Genomic DNA, 23,314 nt, shown 5'->3' with positions numbered 1-23,314 from the left:
AAGTTGGGACTAAAGTGTCGTAGTTTTTAGTTTGTAAACAAGTTTTTTTTGCGACCTCAAGTTAACGTATAGATATACTGATATTTTACTAGCTGAATACTTGTGAAAGTATACTTTGAAGTTTACTCTCAGTAAATAATAATAAACTACTTATACTTGTAGTTTATTATTTATACATTTTTTTGTATGTTATATTATTACTATTTAAACATGTCAGTTTATGAGACAAACTGTGTGGAAAAAGTATTTAATAGGGTACTCAATCAAGACTTAACACAACTACAAGTATACGAGTATACAATACGGTACCATAGTTTTAAGTATATGTCCATTAAAAGGTTAAGTACAAGATAGTCCAAATATTAGTTTTCTGTCAGTATACAGAATATATACAGTATATAAGAAGTACATATATCGACTTAAAAAAACATTTTTAGTTTAAAAGCTTACACTAATAACACACTTTTTTGTAAGAGACAACAAAGACCTGGAAACATTTTTCATCATTAATCGCACCTTGTATTTCTACAGAGATAATAGAAATGTTTTTAAGTAAAACTTACAGTATTTCTGCTCCCGCAAAGTGTCCGGGGGTAAAATCTACAGTAGTGTGTGTGTGTGTGTGTGTGTAAACATACAGTACGGTTGTGAATGGATGAGCCCCATCCCACACACACAGAATCACGTCACCCACTGAAGGAACGACAAGGCACAGCTTGACATCTGACAATAAACACGTCTGTGTCAGGACCACATTTGGCTCTGGGCCCGGTCTGGAGGTCAGAGGTCTTTTGTGTCTGATGACTCCACAGTTGGGGAAATGCAGATAAGCCAGATAATAACTCTGACCATTCAACTCCTTAAATGTTCTTTTGTTGAACAGCACCATGAACTCAAGGGCAGCTTGTTTTGACACACACATCAACAAAATGTGAACGTATAACTAGACCTTTACATCATCTGAAGATAACACAACTGTTGTCAGGGCGTTGCTTCAGTGATCTGAGAGGTCATGTGACTTTTCAACTTTAAATTAGGCGTTTATTTAAATAATGAATTTTACTGACGATGCTATTGTTATTTGTATGTAATATTGACGTGTTTCTTATAAATGATTTATTGGTGACATTAATTTTTTATTCATAGCCGCATAATCTTTCATCAAAAAAAACATCAACCTTTCCCTGGCTAGAGGCCAAGGGCGGGACTTTATTGACTTTTAAACTTAAAAATCATATGGGGCATAACGCACGCACTCAACTAATAATGCGCAACTACAAATTTTTTATAATACTGCGGGTAAATTGAATATTGATTTGTAAAGTTGAAGAAGAGCCAAACTGATGCAAAACTGTGAAGTTTGAATGACAGCTGCGCATTTCTACAGACTTCGGATCGATCAATTTAAACAACATTTAAATTAGAAATACAAAAGAACATTGATTGTAACTAACTCACCAGCAGATACATTTAATTACAAAATGTTTTGTTTAATCACTTTTTTGCTTGATGCACTTTTCGAGCAGCTTCCTTCATACACTCTCACTTCCACGTCTGCCGTAACCCCATTTTGACACATAGGTCAACAACTCTACCTTTACTTCACCTGAAGATAACATGAGTGTTGCTTGCGCATGACAGTGTAGCGGGTGTTTATCAGGGTGTTGCTTTAGTGATCTGAGAGGTCATGTGACTTTCAAACTTCAAAATGATTGAACAATTCTATTCTTATGGAATATTGGAGTGTTTCTTATAAATGATTTATAACCATTATCATAAAAGGCATGAAGGTGGGACTTTATTGACTCTCCATTGGGAGGCTTCCCACCTCTGATGATACAATCAATCGAAAAATTGATTGACACGATAAGAAAGACAACAACATTTCAACTTCTGTTTTATGCCAATTTGAAGTCTTTCCATTAAAATGAGGTCATCAATCTAAACGCATAACACTTCAAATATCTTTTATTGAAAGAGAAAAACTGTACAAAAACAATACGTTAAACTCACACACTCACTAACACAAATGTGTTATTGTGAAATCCACAAATAGCAAATACAGAATGTGAAAATATGCCACCAGAATGAGATCCGCAAGAAACATCAAACCTGGAGATTTACAAATCAGCCTTTGGTTGGATCCAACATGAACCGTATAACAGGTGGATTTTGTATCCTGGAGCTAGAAGCTCATTTGAATACACTTCATTAATACCTGTTTTTGTCCGACACTGATCTCAGACCAGCAGACCCCAATGTCACCGTCTTTTGCAAGCAAAACTGAGAGTGTCTTTAGGTCTGTAGGTGAGACAGGGGGTCGACTGGCTTTTTGGCGGTCCAGATGTTTTCTTACATCTCAAACTCTTCTGAGGCGTTGTGTCATGTTGTGGTATGTGAATGGGCTTCCACGGAATGGGGTTTACGAAGCTCGGCGATGGATAATTCACGTTGTTATAGTTGCCTGAAAGCAAAGTTAAAACCTTAAAATCTGACATAGAATCCATTTGTTGGTTATGCAGAGAGTTACTCACCGGCCGAGCAAAGTCGACTCGCTTTTCCTTTCGTTTTTATCGCCTCCAGCCATTCTTTAAAGCTCTCATCCGCCTGTTTTTTACGCTCCTGCTCTTCCATTTCTCTCCGGGCAGCTTCCTCCTTTCAAAGAAAGAGTTTACAAAAAATCTGAATGAATTCACTTGTACGAATTCAATTATTCTATAAAAAACAGACGAAGTCAAATGGAAAAAAGGTCAAACCTTCTCTTTCAGCTTCCTCTCCATTTCCTCCTGTTTCTTTTGTCTCAGCCACTCTTTGTATTTCTCCCTGGCTTTGATTTCAATGCCTGCACGTCTTTTCTCCTCTTGAAGCTGTTCTTTGCTTTTCTGGAACTCCTTGGAAATGCTTTTGTTCTTTTCCTGAGCACAAACCAGAGTAAATTTATCCCGCTAGCCTTCAGACACCTAAACACCTAACACGAAGTCGCTTTGGATAAAAGCGTCTGCTAAATGACTAAATGTAAACATCATACTGACATCAGCGTCATGTACACAAGCTTGAATGATATAATCACGAAACCAAAGTATCTTTGAGATTTAGGCACCTCCTCTCGTTTCATTTGCAGCCATTCTTGAATTTTACCGTCGCTGGCGACTTTCTTCTTCATCTGATGTTTTTTCTCTTGTTCCTGCTTTTCCTTCAGTGCGAGATCCTGAAAAACATCAAAATCACAGAAAGATGAAAACTGAGATACAACGATTGAGCAATGAATGTCTGTCTGTGGCTCAGTGTTGTCGTCATGACTATAACATTAGAAAAGACCTCCAGAGCTTTCTGTTGCTTTCTGGCGCGATCGTCCCGGGCTTTATCCACGAGCCACTGCTCCCAGGCACCCAGCGTGAACTGTGCCTCGGAAGACCTGTCCGTCGTACCAGATTCATCCCTGAAAAAAATTGTTTGACTATAGATGATAGGACGGGAGTCACAGGACATTTGGTGTGTTGAATTCAACCGCTCAAACAAAACATTTCCTCAGTGCAGCTCACCTGGATGCCTCTCCAGGTGCAACATCTTCACGTGACGTGACGGTGATGTTGTTACTAGCGGGCTGAACATGATCGTGGTCCGGTTCATCTTCTGATAGCTCAAAGCTGTCATGATAGATGGGCGACAGCAGAGAGGAGGTGGAGTCGCCTGTGGATTCTACACTTCTGCTGCGCTGCAGGGCGCTGGGTTTGGATTTGAGCGGAGTGGAAGTTAAACTTTTGGAGGAAGAAGACGCAAAACCTGACATCATCAGCAAACCTGAGGACACAAAGCAACATAAACATTCAACATTTCTTTCTCTTTTCTACTCTTTCTATATATAACAAAAACTGTGGTAGGCTTCTTGAGACCAGTTTTATTGCACTTATCCTTTTGTTGTCCCATTTGCTTCCATTGTTTTACCCATAAAAGCGTCTGCTAAATGACGTCATGTAAATGTAAACAGTCTGCTTTGCAGAAGGCAAAAGCAAGATTATTGTTTATAAAATGTGTCATGTTAAAACCTGCAGTCATGTTCAACTCATCTATAAACATTAATAGAAGTTATAATGCTGCAGTCAAATCCATAAGAAGTTTTAGACCAAAACTGATGCAGAACTTTAAGTTTAAATCACAGCTGCGCGTTTCTACAGACTTTAAACAGGATCGATTCATTTACAAACATTTATATTAGAAATATAAATACAAAACCAACCGTAACGAACTCACCAGCAGATAAATGTGGTCGTAAAATGTTCCGTTTAATCGCTTTTGTTTTGTTCGATGTGCTACACGAGCAGCTTCCTTCGTACAACCCCGCCTCCACCGGCCTGGCCCCGCCCCCTGACGCGTCAATAATGCGTCAATTCATTGGTCGCCAAGCACGCCGATAACGGATGTGTCCGTCTCATAGCAACGAAGCGTCCCAAAGCCTGTGTTGATTATTTTATTTGTTCAGTTTTGATTTACGTAAACATTGAATAATATAAACATTGTTTTTATCGCCGTGTGTCGATATAGAATACCAAGTAATAATAATTCAAGGACAGGAGTAAGACAAAGTATTTCCAGAAAAATTTTAATCACCCTCCAGTCGTTTCATAGCTGTATAAATTAAAGTTATAAATTTGTTCTGACGAACACAAAGAAAGATATTTTGAAGAATGTCAGCAATTTTCAATTCTGTGACATCAATGACTGCCATAGTAGGAATTAAATGTAGTCAAAGGTGCCCCAGAACTGTTTGTGTTCCTAAATTCTTCAAAATATTTCACTTTGTGTTCAACAGACTAACAAAATATTATATTTCCTATACTATGGTGGTGGTTGATGTCACAGAACGGAAAATATTAACAGGACTAAGAAATTTATATTGGTTTGAAACAACCTGAGGACGAGTAAATGAAAACAGAATTTTTATTTTGGGGTGAACTATCGCTTTAAATTGCGCATGCGCAATAATAACCACTTCGGTGTAATTTTGTTATCGGCGCAAGAGGATGTACTTCTACAGAAAAGTGGAGCAAAAATAAGTTTTGCAAGAAAGAAGCTTTTTCCATTTGTTTTTTAATTATCATTTATGGTGTTGTTTTGTATTTATTATTGTTGGCTCTGAACATAAATAGCCCGAAATGTTTGAAAAAGACAAACTTTTATTGGGTTAAATTTGAATTCAGACACAAGCATGCAATACAAGCCAGGCAATAAACACAAAATATATATTTAAAAACAATATTCAGCTGAAATGTTGCTATATAATATATGTGACTAAATTGTATTTAAAACAACAGTAAACAACACAAAATACACCAGAATGATGCGACCAACAGTAAAATACTTATTTTATGCTTTCATTTACAACCATAATGGAAAATGTAAATTACATAAAAAATTAATTAAACAATTGAAGAATTCATACAAATTTGAGAAATGTCTTCCCTTCATCATGATTTGAGAATGTTCTTCAACCTTTGTACGTAGTTAGCATTGTTCACAACTCCTAAATGATCAAATAAACACTGTTACATTAACTTTTTTTTCTTCCATTTTATTTCATAACTTTTCTTGATTTAAAATACACTTTGTTTTCTGGTTTTAATGGAAAATCAAAGTTTTCATTGTGGTCTTTCTTTACCTTTTTACTGCAGATTGAGCAAAATCTTTGCAATAAGCTCTGCGGTTGACATGTTTCTCCAAGTAGGAGTTGAACCATCAAATTTGCGGGCGTCTCTTCCTGCTCAAAACAGTGACGCAAACCACAGTAATGATCATTCCTAACAGCACGATGGCCATCAGTGAGGCATACACAACGTAAAAAGTGCCCCCATGATGTCCCACGTATGTCAAGTTGACTCTTCGCTTGAAACACATCCCTCTTCTACCATCATGTAATCCCCAGACCCGACACCAATACGAGCCACCATCCGTAATCAAAAGATCTTTAAGGGTTATGTAGCTTTGAGCTTTGGATGCCATCAGCCGGTTCTTCATTTTCTCATTTACGAATCCATCTTGAGTGTCCGTTAGAAGATATTCGGAGCTTTGATCGTATTCCAGATACCATTGTACTCTGAGAGTCTTTGTGAGGTCCGGGTGACATGTCAGGTAGGCCATGTCACCCAAAGAGAATGTCATATTGATGGGTTCAAGATCGGAGCAAACAAAAATGTTGACCACATTATAATATTTCAGTACAGCCCTACAGGTGTATGTTCCACTGTGGTTCAGCGTGACGTGAGGTATGACCAGAGAGTAATTACCAGTCTGTGTGTCATTCAACATTACAGATTGGTCATATTCGCTCTTTAGTCCAGGCTTGTTAAATGCGAAAGGGTACAACCAAAAAAAAATTGACCCTGGTTTTAAATCTTTAGCAATACACAACAAAGTCAAACTCTGTTTTGGTTCCAAGAAGATTTCTTGATATTTAACATCCAGTGAAGTTTCTTTGAAGTTCTGACATTGATTGTCCCTCCAAACCAGGCAGCTGTAAACTCCAGAATCAACGGCTGAGACATCTGAGAAATGAATGAAAGATCCATTTTTCACGACTCTGCTTCTCAGCACATCGGGAATAATGTCCAGGGACACATTGGTATCCAAAATCATTGTACTTTCGGATCGTTCCGTAAACAATTTGTTTTTTGTTTTCTTAAACACTTGAAGAGTTTCTCCACGACTGGGGTTAAACTTCTGACAGAGAATGTCTGCAGGAGCACCGTGATGTAAAGACGTCTTCTCTTCTGTATCCATCTCAGCACACACTATCACATGAAAATGTCTTCTTTCCAATAGAGTTCCATTTTTCCAGCATTCAGACAAAAACTCCTGGTTTTCTGAAATGAGGACTGAAAAATATCCATGATTGTTGTTTTGAATGGTAGTTGTTTTGTTCTGAATCAAAGGCTTTGTTGATCTGATTTATAGAAAGAAATGTCTACAGCAAACTCACTGCAGATCATCTGCAGGAGCACATGAACACCCTTGGTTCCAAACAGATAGAGAGGTTCGTGTAGATGAAACAAACTTGTGTTTATTGGGAGGATCAGTAGTAAACAAACCTTCACCAGCGCTGCCATTTTGATGTTCTTCTACTTTTTGAGAGTAATGTCAGTTTTAAGTAAAGAAGGTATTGCACAACATTTTCCTATCCGGAAGTCAGCATAAAAGTACCTTACAGATAACAACGAATGTTTAAATACTTAGATTAGTTGCTGGTCTATTATGGTCATATTAAAACATTACATTAAAAGAGACTAGTCAAACCATCTCGGCTGGACCTTAAATTTGACCGCAGAAAGATGTTACTTGATCAACTGCCATTATCTGCTGTTTTACATTTACATACATACACATTTGGCAGTTGTTTTTATCCAATGCAACTTACATTGCATTATAATATGCATTTGTTTGCAATTATGTGCAAGCCCTGGGATTGAACCCATGACCTTAGAGTTGTTAGCGCCATGGTGTAACCACTGAGCTACAGGAAAGCTGATCTACTATTGCACAACATACTTTTGATCTTTTATTTATCTCTAAAAAACAACAACCATGAAAATCATTTGGTTATAACATGAATCTCATCCTGTTTTTGCACTGAATACGAAATACTCACTTCTTTGAAAACATAAAGCAAGTATCATGATTTTTTATGTCAATGTCAGTTTTAATTATATAGAAACATTAAGCGCAACCGAGGTCGACCAATATGCTGCACATTTAAATAAAAACATAAGAATTAAAAACATAGCAATAATACAGATACAGGATTTTTGTTTTAAAACAGTGCTATAAAAATACGTTGTCATGATACGTCAAATAGAAAAGAGGTTTAACTTTGATTTAAAAACAGATAGTGAAGATTATGCTCTAGATTGGCAGAGGATTCCACAACCTGGGGCAGCTTGCACTGTTAGAAATGAAATGTTGTATTTAATTAATAAAGTTATGTCAACCGGTCCCACAAAACTTAGTTGCTTAAATGGAAAAGGTAATATACAGTTAATTGTAACATAATGTTTTAAGTAAATCGCTCATAACGGTGTTAATTAAATGGTAAATCACACACTTATTTTGAATAAATGTAAATTATTGTCTTGAATTTAATGACTATAGCTTGATCTAAGATGACCTGATTAAGTTCAATTTATTTAACAGAAATAAGCTTTGCTAATGTTATCCATTTGTGTTGATTGTACTTAATGATTGGAACTTAGAGCAACTAAGTCTGTAGGTCAAATAAAAACACTAAAATAAAACGAAATGTTCAACATTTTTTATATTTTACATTTGGAACATTTATTAGACATTATCTCATTTAACTTCAATAAGATGATATTGAGTAAATTGAACTCAACAGAAATACAAAAAAATTATTGTAACCGCCCACGGCCTAACCAAAGGCAACACTTTTCTGAACAAAGGTAACCACCAAACTCAAAAATATAACTAACTCTTTAAAACTTTTAAGATAAATGAACATTAAACACTAACAAGTGTTTCTTTTTACTGAAAAATGCATAATATAAAACACTTATTTAAGAAAATAACTCTCAAAATGCAGTGTACGCAAAGCATGCTGGGAAATATAAGTCCTCTGCCCTATCATAACTATTTTATGTTAACACAACACAACTCCTTTATGTTGTCCCAACATGAATGGATTCAGTTATATGACTAAACATAAAACAATCATGTTGTAACCATATTTTCCAAAAGTTCTGTTGATTTAACTTAAGCAAGTTAAGTAAATTGAACAGGCAGCAAAAATATTTTTTTGAGTGCAGAGAAAGCGCGGTCACCCCTTCATTTCATCTTCGACTTTGGGATACATAAAAGTTTCTGGGTTTTAAATAGCTTTTAAACTAAATTGTTCAAAGACATAACCATAGGTATTACATTTCAGTCTTTAATTAGTCTAGTACAGTTTGTGCTAAATACACACAAACAGAATTATTCATAGAGAGCATCAGACACCAAACCTTTTTGATCATTTTTTTCTTTTTAGCAATATATAGTGTCAAACATGAGTAAGTAACACAAAATAAAAAGAATTGTGATCCTGGATCACAAAACCAGTCTTAAGTAGCACGGGAACATTTTAAGTTAAAGCAAAAAAGACATTGTATGGGTCAAAATGATCATTTTTTCTTTTATGCCAAAAATCATAAGGATATTAAGTAAAGATCATGCTCCAGGAAGATACTTTGTAAATTTCCTGCCCTAAATATATAAAACTTTATTTTTTTGAGTGGATGACCAGTCACAGTGCCTCTTTTTAACAACTTCAAAGGCAATTTTCTCAATATTTTGATTATTTTGCAGAGATTTAAATAGTTATATCTCCGGCAGATATTATTATATCCTTAGAACCTATACATCAATAGAAAGCTTAATTGTTCAGCTTTCAAATTATCTAAAATATTGATTTCGAAAAATGTACCCATAAGACTGGTTTAGTTGTCCAGGGTCACAATTGTGATATTTGTAGTCAATTGTCAATCATGAAAAATAACTAAGTCTAACTATTAAGATTTTAAGTAACTCAAGGGGAAACGCTTCTTAAATCCATGTAGATCGTAATTCTTTACATCGGTTGAGATATGGAACCCCATTGTGCTTTTATGCAGGAAAGAAATCTCGTCCACTTCTATTTGTTTATGGGGGACTTATGCCCGGTCCAATATGGCGGCGCCGTTAACCCATCGCAGCCATGGGTCAAAGTGGGATGCGTTGCTTGGGGGAGACCTAAGGTAAACGTATTTTATTAATCAATTTATTTACTTGTTTAATTGATATACAGTAATAGTACAACAGGGTGACAGCTAAACGCACTGCTGAAAACGTATATACTCGTGTAGCCAGTCAAAATGCTCTATTGAGGGTCACATGACTAAGACCGGAAGTGGCTGTGTGTTTACGCCATAGTTCACGCTCTTGTGTTGATGACTGACCCGTAAACAAGCCGACGCGAGTTAAACAGCGCAACTCTGATACTAGTTCATCTTTACTTGTTTAACCCACATTCATACGTCAGTGTTTCACCAGGTATGTTTTTATGGAAGTTGTTTTTGTGGAATTTTTAGTTATATCTGTATGTTTGTGTCATATCTATGCTAACGTTATTTATAGTATTAAACTGTCATATGTTACGTAAATGTATGGCTTTATTCGTTGTATTTGAATGTATTTTCATTTTGAAAGTACATTTGATTAATATACATTTGCACATTAGTAGCATCTTTTTGTAAACATTGCGTCCAAATAATGACAGGTGTTATTGCTGATCAATGTGTTTGTATAATACATATCATATGTTTTACTTTATGTAGTTAGCCTTAAAATGTGTTTTATATTTTCACATGTAAATTACTGTAGTATTTAATAACATACCACTGCCATAAAAGCAGAACAAGCACAATAAACAAAAACAGTGTAAATGTAAAACACCGTATTAATTGATATTGTTTCAGGTGTCTGTCTGCGAGGATGAGAAGCGTGTTGTCTGATCTGCAGATTCTGACGTGATGACTCTCCTCTGGCTGCTCGACGGGTAGCCTACATGCTGCATGTATGGCGCAGACCCGGACGTGCGTCTGTCACCCTCTCCCCGCTTTGGAACCCGTTCTGTCATCTACACGTCAAAAGACAGTTGGGCTGCAGACTCTCCTGGAGACACGTGCGAGGCCGGGGGTCCTGGTCGTGTGGTGTCGGCCCACTCAGGTTTCGAGTCGTGTGCCACCCCAACATCTCCAACTTTAGTACGTCGACGTGCCGTGGGTCGATAGACCTGAGATATCACATGTCTCGCCTGCGTAGCGCGCTGGACTCAGTCTCTAAAGTGGTGAGTGGAACGCAAGTGGAGATTCGATCCCGAATCGGACGACTCAAACCGAGCAGCGATCGAGAGGCTGAAGCGAAGGAGGCAGGTCAAGAAACACCTTCAGAGAAAGAGCAGGAGAGATTCTACACCTCTGATCGACCTCAGGGTTTACCCGAGACTCCGCCCTCTGCCCCGCCTTCCACCACAACTGGGACCTTCGAACAGAATGAGTTTAGATTGACAGACACTTGTCAAAGTACCAATAACATTACTGCTACCTCCCAGGCTGCCACATCACGGGACAAAAACACAGCCCCGGTCACGGCCCAGCAGACCACACCCCTTTTCCATCCTGGGTCCCTCAGCGCACAACTGGGCGAGACTTACAGCTATGTGTCTCATCATATTAACTCTTATTTTGTCAGCTTGAATAAAACAGAAAAGATTAAAGACATCGCCTCATCCACGCGGGGGGATTCGAGAAATGGACATAAAAGTTCTTCTCTTGTGCCTGTGAAAGAAGTCGAACCTTCAGTCGCAAGTTCTGCTGTCTCTGTCAATAAAGGACTCGGGAATTACTTCAACTACTCGTCAACGAGCGTCCAAGCGTTTGTAGGAAACTACATCACCCCGCTGGTTCCCAGGTTCAGAAGTGATGGGAAAGTGCAGGCAGACAAACCTTCTCATCCTGAGAACGACACTAAACTGAAGAAAACGTCGAGTAAAGAACAGAGAGATGCAGATGAAAGAGCCAGACGTCTGCTGCTCCAGAGAGAGAAGGTACGTGTACTTCCTGTACATTAAAGAGATCCAATTAAAGAGATTAAAGTATTCTCAATGAAAAACTTACATTTCTTTGTTCTTTCAAGAAAGATATTTAGAAAAATGTTATCAACTCAGATTTCTGAGGCACCATTTTAAAGGGTCGTCAAAGATGCCTCAGAACTGTTTGTTTTCCTAAATTCTTCAAAATATTTTTGTATTTTTCTATAATGGTAGTCAATGATGCCCCAGAAATTTCATTTGTAAGAAAACATTCTTCAAAAATATCTTTCAACCAAACAAAGAAATGTATACAGGTTTGGAAAAACTTGAGTTTGAGTAAAAAAATATATTTTTTTTGGATTACTGTCCTTTTTTTTGTCCATTTGGCAAATGCTTTTATCCAAAGTAACTTGCGGCGCATTCAATCTATACATTCTTTTAGTATGTGTGTTCTATCAGAAGAAAACATTTACCATTTGAAACATTATTGTATTTGTTTATCTGTACAAGCATATGTATTCTATGTACACAACATGCTTACTGTATGCAATGTGACACTCCTATGATGAGGTCGTGTGTTCAGGATTTTTCTAGGAAATGTTTAAAAATAAACTCATAGCTGCCGGACCTGTGAGCTCTGTGTCATGTGTGTCCAATGACATGAAAGTCCAGAGATGTTGTCCACTGTTAGTTGAAGAGAGAGATAAACACAGACAATACCATAAGAAAGAATTATCACAGATGAGAACTATACAAAATCTCAATTATTTCCCATAGATATTAACGAGAGCAAAGTCTCATCTGTGTCTCAGATATTTGTCCAAGAAAAAGATTCAGAAATCTCACAAAAGTCTCTGTCATTAAAGCTTTAGAAGAGATTTCATCAATGTGTCAAACTGAGCTCAGACTTGTCAAGTCTAAAAACAAAAGATCTCAATAATTTTGAACATTTCCATCAAATTTACCTAAATCCAGATTATTTTACATCTACAATTTACAATGATTTTTCACCTCCATACTTTATGTATTTGAAGAAAAACACATACTTTTTTGGAGAAAAATTTGAGGCTTATAATTCTTCAAATGAATAGATTAAAATTCTTGAAATTCTGCTCAATCTATTTTGGTTTAGATCATTGCTCGGGTGAGTGTGGATAACCGGACCCGTGCTCTGGTTCAGGCTCTTCACCGCGCGTCAGACGTGCGTCTCTACATCAGCAGGGTGGAGGAACTCAGTCTTCATCTACTGGAATTTCCAGAAACACGATCTGTGGCTATCAAGGTCAGTCCTTTAGTGATATTAAAGGGACGGTTCAGCCCAAAAAATTTTTTGGTCATCATTTATTCACCATCGTGTCATTCAAAACATGTATGTGACTCTTTCATCTGTGGAACAAAAAGAAGATATTTTGAAAAATGTCTTGGTGGTTTCGTGTTTATGAAATGAAAATGAATGGGGTTTTGATGTTTGATGATCTTCAAAATATCTTCTGCACACAGATGAAAGTCATACAAGTTTAGAATGGCATGAAGCTGAGTTAATGAGAAATTACCACTCTCCTAACATAGCAAATCTATCTTCTTCTCTCTCTCAGGAAAAGGTTATTCCACGTCTGCTCCGCTTGCGTCTAGAGAGCGACGCGTCTCTGAAGGCGGCTGTGAGGGAGGCTTTGGCTCTGAGTGGCTACATCGAGCCGGTGAAGAACAGAGGCATCCGGATCCTGTCGATCGATGGAGGAGGAACCAGGTGACCCAGCTGCTCTCAAACCCGCTCTCACCTCGCCACGTGAACTTCTTTCAGTGTTTTATCCAAGCGTACATTCTGTGTGTTCTCGCAGGGGTCTGCTGGCTCTTCAGGCTCTTCACAGGTTCGAGGAGCTATCGGGACGACCCATCTACCAGCTGTTCGACTACATCTGCGGTGTCAGTACAGGTGACCAACTAGTCTTAGTATTCATACTAATCATGTCTAAATGGAATATGAATAAAGCGTTTTCTGTGTGTCAGGTGCTATTTTGGGCTTCATGCTGGGGGTCTTTCAAATCCCGCTGAAGGAGTGCGAGGATCTCTACAGGAAGCTGAGCTCTGACGTATTCAGGCAGAACGTGATTGTAGGAACGGTGAAGATGGGATGGAGTCACGCCTTTTACGACAGCGAGATCTGGGAGAAAGTCCTCAAGTGAGTCACTGGACATTTCTCATCCCACTAGAGAACAATCGCCGTCTTATTTCATCTTTTACCTTCTGCAGGGAGAAAATGGGCTCGGATATTCTCATCGAAACATCACGTAACCCCGACTGCCCAAAGGTGGGTCATTTTATGTGTTTTATATCAAAATATTTTTTTACTTTACTGTGTGTGGCTGAATCTCGTCTTTATGATCACGTAATATCTTCAATAGGTTGACAAAATGATGCATCTATGCATGATCTTTGAATATTACCCACAATCCTAAACTCTATACAAGAGTAAGCATTAGAAAAAAAATGGGATCAAGAATATTACACATATTTTCAGTCCATGGTTTTTAATTGTCTCGCTGTTGTTGTCCACCAGGTGGCAGCAGTGAGCACAGTAGTTAACAGGGGCCCTCCAATAAAGGCCTATGTGTTCAGAAACTACACCCTGCCGCCCGGTGTACGCTCGCATTACCGTGGAGGCTGTCACCACAAGATGTGGGAGGCCATCCGCGCCTCGTCCGCAGCCCCCGGATACTTTCAAGAGTTTGCGCTTGGAAACGACCTACATCAGGTGAGACCGCAGATGATGATCATTTAATCTTCACCGAATAATTCTGCCTGTTTACGAGTCTGCCTGAAAATATGACTTGTTTACCACGTTTCCAAGCTTCCACAATCCTTATCCAGAATATTGGTAAATGTCTTATAAGATATTGGATGATGCTGCTTATGTTTACATCATCCACTCAGAAAACACCCTGTCAGCATCAGCCATGTGTGTGTGTGTGTGTGTGTGTGTGTGTGTTTGCCATCATCAATAATCCAGGAGCAACACTGCAGTGGAGAAAATGGAGCATTAATCTGTGATGTCTTGTGATGGCTACAGTCATCTCAGGAGATTGATGTCATTTACAGGAATCCATGTGAACATGTCCAGAAGAAAACAGTTTCAGTGAGATCGGTTTGATAAAAGTTGCTTATTTCATGTAATATTAGTGACTCCATCGTCTGTTCTTTTGCTCTTTTAATTCACTTCTAAATGAGCTGGACTGATGCGTGTTCTCGGGTAATTCCCAGAAATCGGTGTCCTCCCACGTTGTGTGTCTGTAGCATCAGAATGATGTTCCTCAGCTCACACTGGTGTACAGATGAGATTCCTCCCACACAGAGTCCAGCTCAGAGACTGTCTGTGTTCACACGTTTGGCTGTCTGTGTGTTTGTCAGGCTCTAGGCATTATGGGTAAGTTAGATTCACAGTTAGGGAAGGTTCTGATCCTGTGATTTTCACACAGTGAGCACAATGGAGTTCTTGTGGACTTAAAGCTACACATGCTTCTGATCTTTTGCGTGTTTCCTCAATGAGTCAATGTGCTCATGATAGATCGCTATAATGTTTAATGGATAGTGTTATATATATTTTATGTAATAGATAACACACTTTTGGCAACAATAACTGTGCAGTGAATTTTGGCTGTTGTGATAGCTTTAGTAGACCAAGATTAGGGTGACCAATCAGATTTTACTCTGTTTATTAAATCAACATATACACCGTATAGTTTTTACTGTCACATCGTTCAGAATGTCGGATCTGTTAACAAACACTCTACTTTCAGAGTATCAGCTCTATTTCCATATGTGACACCTGTGAAGAGCACACAAGCTTTCAATACATGCAGTTCTATAACGGTCGTCACGGTGATGCCAGCCGTGCATGTGGCAATGTCACGCGCGTGTGTGTGGACCATAACATAGCTTCAGAGAGGCACTGTGTGTGTGGTCTCATGGAAATGTAAAAAAAAGTATCCCATAAAAACACTTAAAAAGAATATTTTACGCTTACAGAGTTATTATAGTTTTGATTTTTGTTTTATTTAGCTTTATAAATATTTTAAGATAGCTTTTTATCTAGATTATCTTTAATGTTGCTTTATAAGATTAATACATTTTTATTTATTTTTATTATTTTATTTTATTATAATTTTACTGCTTTAAATTTACCTCATTTTATTTTTGAGGCAACATTTACATTTTTCCTTGAGTTAAGTTTTTCCAAAAGATTTAAGGTCAATATATATTTTTTCAATGAACAGGAATGTTTTCAAGGTTTTAATTTTAGTAAACTAAAATAACCTTGTACGCTTATGCTAAAAGTTAATTGTTTAGAGAAGATGATCTGGCACTTTAATCTGAAACTTGGGTGTAATTGGCACGTTTGAATTGGCTCATATTTCTGACGCATGTTTATAGTCAAGTTTCGTCTTTATATATGAAATGTATGAAACTCTTATGTGAATTATCATCTGCAATGCAAAAATGTTCATTATTGTCTCTCCTTCACCCCTGATATAACCCACAGCACTGTTTCTCTTGGGTAATACTCATGCAGTGATCTGATTGGCTAATATCACGTCTGTATTGTGTATTTCTCTCTCGTACCCTGAGGGCAGCTCTCGCTCTATCGCTCGCCCGCCCAGATGGGGCTCCTCTCTTCGGGCTTAATCGTCACAACTTGAACCTCATTTACTGCCTGTGACTCCATAGGTCAAAGGTCACAGAGGAGAACCAGTCGGAGTAATTGCATAATGTGGCATGATGACCTTGTGTCATGACCCATCAAGCTTCATGAATGTCTGTCTGTCACACAGAAGCTCAGGATTGGACACTTGAATGAAACATTTTTATTAGTAACATCACTGTACTGTTCTTATCTGAGACCTTTATTGGGTTTTAAACACGTTTAAAATGTTTTTGTGATTTTTTTTTCCCCGGTTCCATTTTTTGGTTGTTGTCAGTTCTTGTATTCTGGGAGAGTTTGGCTGAAGTACAGCAGTCGGCGGCCCTTAACATTGATTAGACACGCATTCCTTTACAAAATAAATACTTTTCTTGTTAGGACTGATAGCTTCCTTTACTCAGATCTTCTTCCAGAAGAAAGTTTCATTGCTTATTTATAGCTCCGAAATATCTACTTTCAAATGTCTCTACTGATATTGCTTGGAAGAAATATAAACATAAACAAATAAGATCGTTGAGAATTGTTTAAATCACTAAAGAGTCTGGAGGTGTAAATGAATGTAGATTGTAGAGAAGAAATAATCTGGATTTGATGAGAAATTGACTTTTGATTGCAGACTTGACAAATCTGAGCTCAATTTGACACACTATCTCTTCTGAAACTCTAATGACAGACACATCTCTGACATTTCTGAGATGCACTCAGACAATACTCAAGCAAACGTTTCTTCTTGTTACTGTTTAATCTCTATAATGTCTTGGAGAATTAAGAGATCACACCTGTGATTTTTTTGTCACTCTTGCTTCTTTACATTTGCAATAACACTAGAAACAGACAAAACAATATAGAACTGAATTGTTTGCATCTTCCATGTAGTGTTTTCTGCAGACAGAGGAAATTTCTCTTCAACCTTTGACCTGCGGTGTTCTGGATGCCTGATGTCGTCATTTAAGAGAGTGAGAGTGACATTGGTGTCCCAGATCTTTTTGAGAGGAAATGACCTTTGACCCGTCAAACACTGGCAGCTTTTTCCGGATATCCAGGGTTTTAAACGATTACTCTGTACTTTTCAGACATGCCTCTGTTTAGAAGAACCAGTCGTATAATGTAAGAGTTCTAACAAGTGTGAGAAGGTTTCTGTTGACATTAGCAGTTAATTCTAGTTTCACTGAAGGTTAAAAGATCTTGTTACTCACATATCGATTATTTAATTTCATTTTGGATTCATTTTCATTTCTTATTCATTCTTCTGATGTTTATTTAATATTTATCTTGTTTCTGGGAAATATAGAGACCCTAAAGATAAAAAGTAATTTCTCCTTACTCACTCCTTTTCTCTTTCTCTGTGTCTCTGTAATCCTCTCTCACACACACTTTTCATCTCTTGTTTTGAAGCGAGTCTCTGCATTTCCTGCAGCTGTTGACAGGAATGAATTATTGATCGAACACAAAGTGAGATGGAGCGCAAATCCTCACCGGTCATTCCGATGAACCTCATTTACAGAGACGGAAAGCAAACACACGCCGACACCAGCCAGCTGGAAAACAGCACATTCACAACATCAGAACTCAATATCTTCAATCTTAACACACCACAGAGGAAATAAAGTCGGATCTAGATAGTCCTAATATGCGATTTATTGACGGAATAAGACCACTTTTAAAGTGCATTTCTCTTCTGGAATGTGACAGATGAATTGAATGTGACTTGTATTAGATTATAAGAAGTAAGCGATAACATCATTCCATTATATTAATATCAGCCAAGCTCTTTCAAGCCGATTCATCCAATTTTGCCAATTCTTCTGGAATGTCTCAGCAAATGCAGATATCTGGCGTCTGATTCTTCAACCGATTATTCACGAAACCTGACAGCTGGCTGGTGTTGAATATGTAGATTTGCTCATCTGCATGCTGACCATAAACCGCAGATTCAGCGATGAGGCTTCTGGGTAAAAGATGATAGTTGTGCTTTTCTGAGTTCATTCTTGTAATACCTTGTATTCTATATATTTCATAATTTTCTATTGTTTATCTTTTCTTCATGTCTCTAATGGTCAATATTAGTATGAACTGTATTTACTGTAAAGCTTCTTTGCAACAATGCAAAATTATGAAAAGCCCCACAAAATGAAATATGAATAGAATTATTCTTGTATTGTTGAAGTTCGTTGAGCAAAAGCGATTTCTTGAATCTTCCAATGGAACGTAATTTTGTTAAATTGTGTTAAATAAGTTCATTTTAGCCACATGTTTAATTTGCATTTTTTTACATCCATCTTTTTCATCATTCTCCGTTTCTCTGTATCTGAAATGCTGGCGGGGTTGACACACTTTCCGTGTTTGATAGTGAAAGTGGCTGTCGTCCCGTGGGGTAACTCTCACACAGGCCTTAAAACACAGACCCTGTACATCTCCAGAGCCCTCTGGGTCTCCCTCAGTAATGAATACCCCTGCGTTTGAATTTTCTACCCTCCTCGCTTTCAGAAAACACTCATTAACCTCACCGAACATGCATCGATATTAAATGACTCTTGACTTTGTTACACTGCTGTTCTGGCGGTCAGAAGTGTTCTGCTTAATATATGCAGATGACACACACATGTTCTCGTGATCCGACAAACAGATCAGAAGTGTGCGTCTGGACATGTGTCAGTAATCATACATGTGTTTCAGAACTTAACACAACATGAAGAGTTCAAGTTTTGGTTTTGAAGTTTGATTCGTGGCGAATGTTAACCTAAAGTCCAGTTTGTGTCTGCAGGACGGAGGTTTGCTGATCAATAATCCGACGGCTCTGGCCATCCACGAGTGTCAGTGTCTGTGGCCAGGCGTTCCGCTCGAGTGTGTCGTGTCTTTGGGGACCGGACGCTTCGAGACCTCCGGTAGGAATAGCGTCGCCTACACCAGTCTGAAGACCAAACTTTCCAACGTCATAAGCAGCGCCACAAACACTGAAGGTGAGTGCAGAGTTACCGTAAGAATACTGTATATAGTTGATTGACAGCTGTCACTCTTGTGAAATCCTTGAATTCCGTCAACTCAAGTGAGGACCGCTGACTGCTGTTTAAATTATTCATGTTTATATTCAGTCATATTCTCCAATACTCTGAAAAATAGTGTTAACGGAAAAACATGTTTTTTTAGAAGTTCACACCATGCTGGACGCTCTTCTCCCTCCACACACGTACTTTCGTTTCAACCCGTACATGAGCGAGGAGGTTCCTCTGGACGAGAGCAGAGACGAGAAACTCCAGCAGATGCAGACTGAGGGGCTTCGGTACCTCGAGCGAAACCAGGAGAAAGTCAGACGAGTCGTGCACAAGCTCACGCGAGACAAGAGTTCCGTCCAGACGCTGACGGAGTGGCTTCGACTCAAAGCGTACATGTACAAGGGTTTGTACAAAGTGTAGGACGAAAACTACCTCTCCATGAAAACGTGCTAAAATCTACAGTCCCGCACATTTCTCTTGCGCAATATTAAGAAGATATTTACCATTACAACCTTCACTGGGGTTTAATAGTCCAGACAAAACTCAACGTGCTTTAGGAGGAATTATTAGATCTTTCATTAATTTTGTTGTAAATTGACATAAAAACTAAAGAACTCCCTTAAAGGAACAGTTCACCCAAAACTGACTGACTCGGTCACCATTCACGTTCATCTGAACATCCTTCCGTCCACTGACAGCAAATCAGGGTAAATTGGGCAGATATCTTAAAATCACATCAGGTTTTACACGAAGCCTTGAATGATTGGACATCACAGGAGACCATCTTTAGTTTTATATCACAATTTCCGATATAAAAATTCACAATTTCACTTTCCACTATTTTCAAATTAAAATGATTCAAATTTGATTGTAAAAACCAACGTAAAACGTTACATACAGTTTAGAAGACAACACTGTTTAATAAATATGTGCCATGCTATAATCAAATATATATGTGATGCTGCCTATAGTTTGAATGATATAAAGTAAGCTCTAATATGATCTTTTTCTAATATTCTGATTCTTTAAAAAAACACAACACTAAGATTTCCACATTGATTCTTAGATAAATTGCCACTAAAATAATTTCAGCTCACTGATGTGAGAGTTCTTCTGACCAATCACAGTCTGGCTCGTCCACGGGTTAGTGACATAATACGGTCCAGATGACCTGTGTCAGCACTGTGACCGCTCGCATGTTTGATCATTTATTTATGAAGCACTTACTGTAATTTTGTGTGATTTTTAAACAGGCCAGATGTTGTTTTAGTTTGGAGGCTTTTATTTTGACAGGCCTCACAGGTCTCTATATAGAGTACAAAACCTAAACATATGGAAGCACTTCATCACGCCACGGCTGAACGTGATTGATTCATATGACTCTTTCACACCTGATACTTGAAGATCAACTCATTCTGTTTGTAGTTTTATCAATCTGAGGTTTTATTTATAACATGTGCATTTGACTGTTGGGATCAATTTGTTTTAAATTGATGAAATACAGTACATACTGTATGAAATACATAAGCTTTTCACATAGTAGATGTTTGAGCCGCTGGTGTGGTTCTGAATCCGACGCGTTTGTTTCACACACACATAAGTGTATAAAGATATTCAAGCCGTGTTATTGAACTTTAGCTGTGTTTAAACCATTTATAAATGCAGGAGTTCAATTTAATAAAAGTTATTCTTAAGTGCTGTAATAGTGAAAGACACTCAATTGTTATCATTTTTTTCTTATTATACATAAAAACAATTATTTCAGATTTTATTTTCATTCTACTGTTATTTAAACACAAATTATTTCATATGTAATATGTACATGTTTTCTGATTTCATCCTTGTGCTGTGGTAATTCTTCCCTGCTCAGGGTTTTAATGGTCAGTAGATCAGCGTGTAAATCAATCTGTTTGTGTTTTAATCCCTTTTGGGTGAAGTTGTGAGATGATGTGTTGTAAATCAGACCCTAAATAAGACTAAACCATGAAGTTGTTTTTTGAGAAACATCTTTGCAGTGTTATGAATATAAAGACATATATGAAGATTAAACCGTTTCCATTCGTTTTATTTGAGAAATATTTTAAAAAATATTATGTTTTTCTTTTATTGTTCTGAAATAATCTTTGTGTCTTGTGTGTTTTTGTCTTTAAACAACATTCACATTTATAGTTGTGTACATTATGTAGTGACTTTATGATGTTGGGTGATTGCCAGGGTGTTGCTATGCAAGTGTGTTCCTGTTTTTGACTTGTATGGTTGCTAAGGTGTTCTTAAGAGTCACTCCTGCATCTCTGATGGCCTCTAGATGTGACTCTCATCCTTCAGTCCAGGGTTTTTAGCCAAATCGTATGTTCTTGTACCAGTGTTGTGTGACTCGGCAAACAGCACTGATAGGGTAACATTCTATCAGAAGGGCTGAACATGGGTCACCTCTCACAGAAGGTCACACCTCTTCTGTCCGGCCTGTGTCAAAGTGACCCTTGATGAAGAGTGTTTTTATTTGGCTTCATAGATCAGAGATTAGGGATGGACTCCTCTTAACACCCACTACAGCCTGCAATGTCCTAGCAACCACTCAAAAGTCCTTAGCATCTTCATTGCAATACCCTCGCAACCACGCACAACATGTAATGCTCGGTTTTGTGACATCTGGACTGTGTATCAAAGATGATGTCATCCTCATCCTAGATTTTGTTTTTCAGAGGAACCCTGCATTAAACTGCAAAAGTCAGGTAACAAAACACACATACACACACACAAGGAAATGGTATAAACAGCTGCGTCAAAATATCCTTTTGGTTTCATACTTTGAACTACTAACAATATTTCTCCAATTGTCAAATTATATTTGGATTAATTTGGAGGAAAGAAGATGCTCTGTATTTTTTCACACGGCAAACACTGACAAGAAAACAAGTTCGGAAGTCACCTTTATGCAATACAACAGTCATAGTTCTACATGTATTTAGGAAAAGTTAAAACATTTTTTTATGCGATTTACATGAATTTTGATCACACTTTTGTCATGCTGTCTTTACCATTGCTGTTGGATGTCTTTGTCACTCCTGAGGTTTGATTTTGTTGAAATTCAACAGACGCTGAAATGTAATGGCCCCAACACATCTACAAATCCTGACCTGTAACGAAAACTGCTGTATATACAGAATAAATAGATCTTTTACAGTACGCAGTATGTACTTTATGTCGTTTGGCTTATGCATCGAACCCAAGATTTGATCCTGTGTGTAGTGTAGAGTTTGTATTGTTCCGTGTAAAAGAAAATTCATAACAAGAAGAAGATAGTGAGTGTGTGTTTGCTGCAGGGGCTGAGAGAGAGAGAGAGAGTTTGTGTGCAGTTGAATAGCATCAGGCGTGTTTGGTGGAGGCCACATTGATTTTGTGAGTGCTAACAGCATTGAAGATCTCTGTTGATGCTAAAAGCTTTACTGCCTGAAGCAGTCCATTAAACCTATAGTGACATCCTTCATAATCTTGACGAAAAAAGAAAGATTTTGTAATTGCCGTCCATGACAATAAAGAATCTAAAGTTAATTCAAATAAATGTAAGTGTTGAAGGCACAAAACAGTTGTGACCGTATGAAGTTCATTCTAGATTGTGTCACTAAACTCAGTTCTGTTTGCCTTTAACCTCAGCCATTAACCTTGAGTTTCTACCAGCCACAGATGTTTGTTTACATTGTCTGTGAGTCATATCAGCAGTAATTCATCCGGTAATGCCGGTCATATATCCAGACGTGTGTTTGGATCTCAGTTCTTGAGTGATGCTCTTAAGCATGTTTTTGTGTGTGTTTGTGGTATAGACTGTAAAGAAGTTATATCTCGGTTTGCTCTTCATTCTGTCTCACATTTGCTTTAGCGGATGTTAAACGCTGTGCATTAACTTGACTGCAGACGCTGATGTTTGGTTTTAATTGGATTGTGATTGTGAGGAGACGACTGCAGGCAGTATGTGATGAAAGACCGGCCCAATTACTGCAGCTACAGGGCGGATAC

At 37.8% G+C, this 23,314-nt stretch overlaps 2 protein-coding genes across 7 annotated transcripts; one reads left to right on the top strand and one right to left on the bottom strand.

Moving 5' to 3' along the window:
• Positions 1-1,952: 1,952 nt before the first annotated feature.
• On the bottom strand, positions 1,953-4,354 carry ccdc34 (coiled-coil domain containing 34). Of its 2 annotated transcripts, none has more exons than XM_056740133.1 (7): positions 4,252-4,354; positions 3,543-3,801; positions 3,319-3,457; positions 3,101-3,208; positions 2,757-2,915; positions 2,535-2,655; positions 1,953-2,464 (listed from the first exon to the last, which is right to left on the bottom strand). In XM_056740133.1, the coding sequence occupies exons 2-7, from the start codon at positions 3,791-3,793 to the stop codon at positions 2,262-2,264; spliced, it is 981 nt and encodes a 326-aa protein (XP_056596111.1). In that variant the 5' UTR covers positions 3,794-3,801; positions 4,252-4,354; the 3' UTR covers positions 1,953-2,261. The 2 variants fall into 2 exon arrangements, with proteins under 2 accessions (XP_056596111.1, XP_056596112.1); XM_056740134.1 differs by having other exon boundaries at positions 3,319-3,439.
• Positions 4,355-9,946: 5,592 nt separating this feature from the next.
• On the top strand, positions 9,947-21,342 carry LOC130414320 (calcium-independent phospholipase A2-gamma-like). 5 transcript variants are annotated; one of them, XR_008905596.1, is made up of 10 exons: positions 9,947-10,071; positions 10,497-11,626; positions 12,744-12,893; positions 13,207-13,358; positions 13,450-13,544; positions 13,619-13,790; positions 13,862-13,919; positions 14,169-14,363; positions 14,619-14,744; positions 14,870-16,685. XR_008905596.1 is itself a non-coding variant. In XM_056740163.1 (10 exons), the coding sequence occupies exons 2-10, from the start codon at positions 10,586-10,588 to the stop codon at positions 19,718-19,720; spliced, it is 2,325 nt and encodes a 774-aa protein (XP_056596141.1). In that variant the 5' UTR covers positions 9,947-10,071; positions 10,497-10,585; the 3' UTR covers positions 19,721-21,342. The 5 variants fall into 5 exon arrangements, 4 of the variants coding, with proteins under 4 accessions (XP_056596141.1, XP_056596143.1, XP_056596142.1 ...); XM_056740163.1 differs by lacking the exons at positions 14,619-14,744; positions 14,870-16,685 and adding exons at positions 19,072-19,267; positions 19,455-21,342; XM_056740165.1 differs by lacking the exons at positions 14,619-14,744; positions 14,870-16,685 and adding an exon at positions 17,184-19,065.
• The last annotated feature ends 1,972 nt before the right edge of the window (positions 21,343-23,314 follow it).

The sequence above is a fragment of the Triplophysa dalaica genome, chromosome 24 (genome assembly GCF_015846415.1).
Source record: "Triplophysa dalaica isolate WHDGS20190420 chromosome 24, ASM1584641v1, whole genome shotgun sequence".
Taxonomy (NCBI): Eukaryota; Metazoa; Chordata; class Actinopteri; order Cypriniformes; family Nemacheilidae; genus Triplophysa; species Triplophysa dalaica.
The sequence above is the reverse complement of the archived record's forward strand: the minus strand, read 5'-3'. Positions and strand labels throughout refer to the sequence as shown.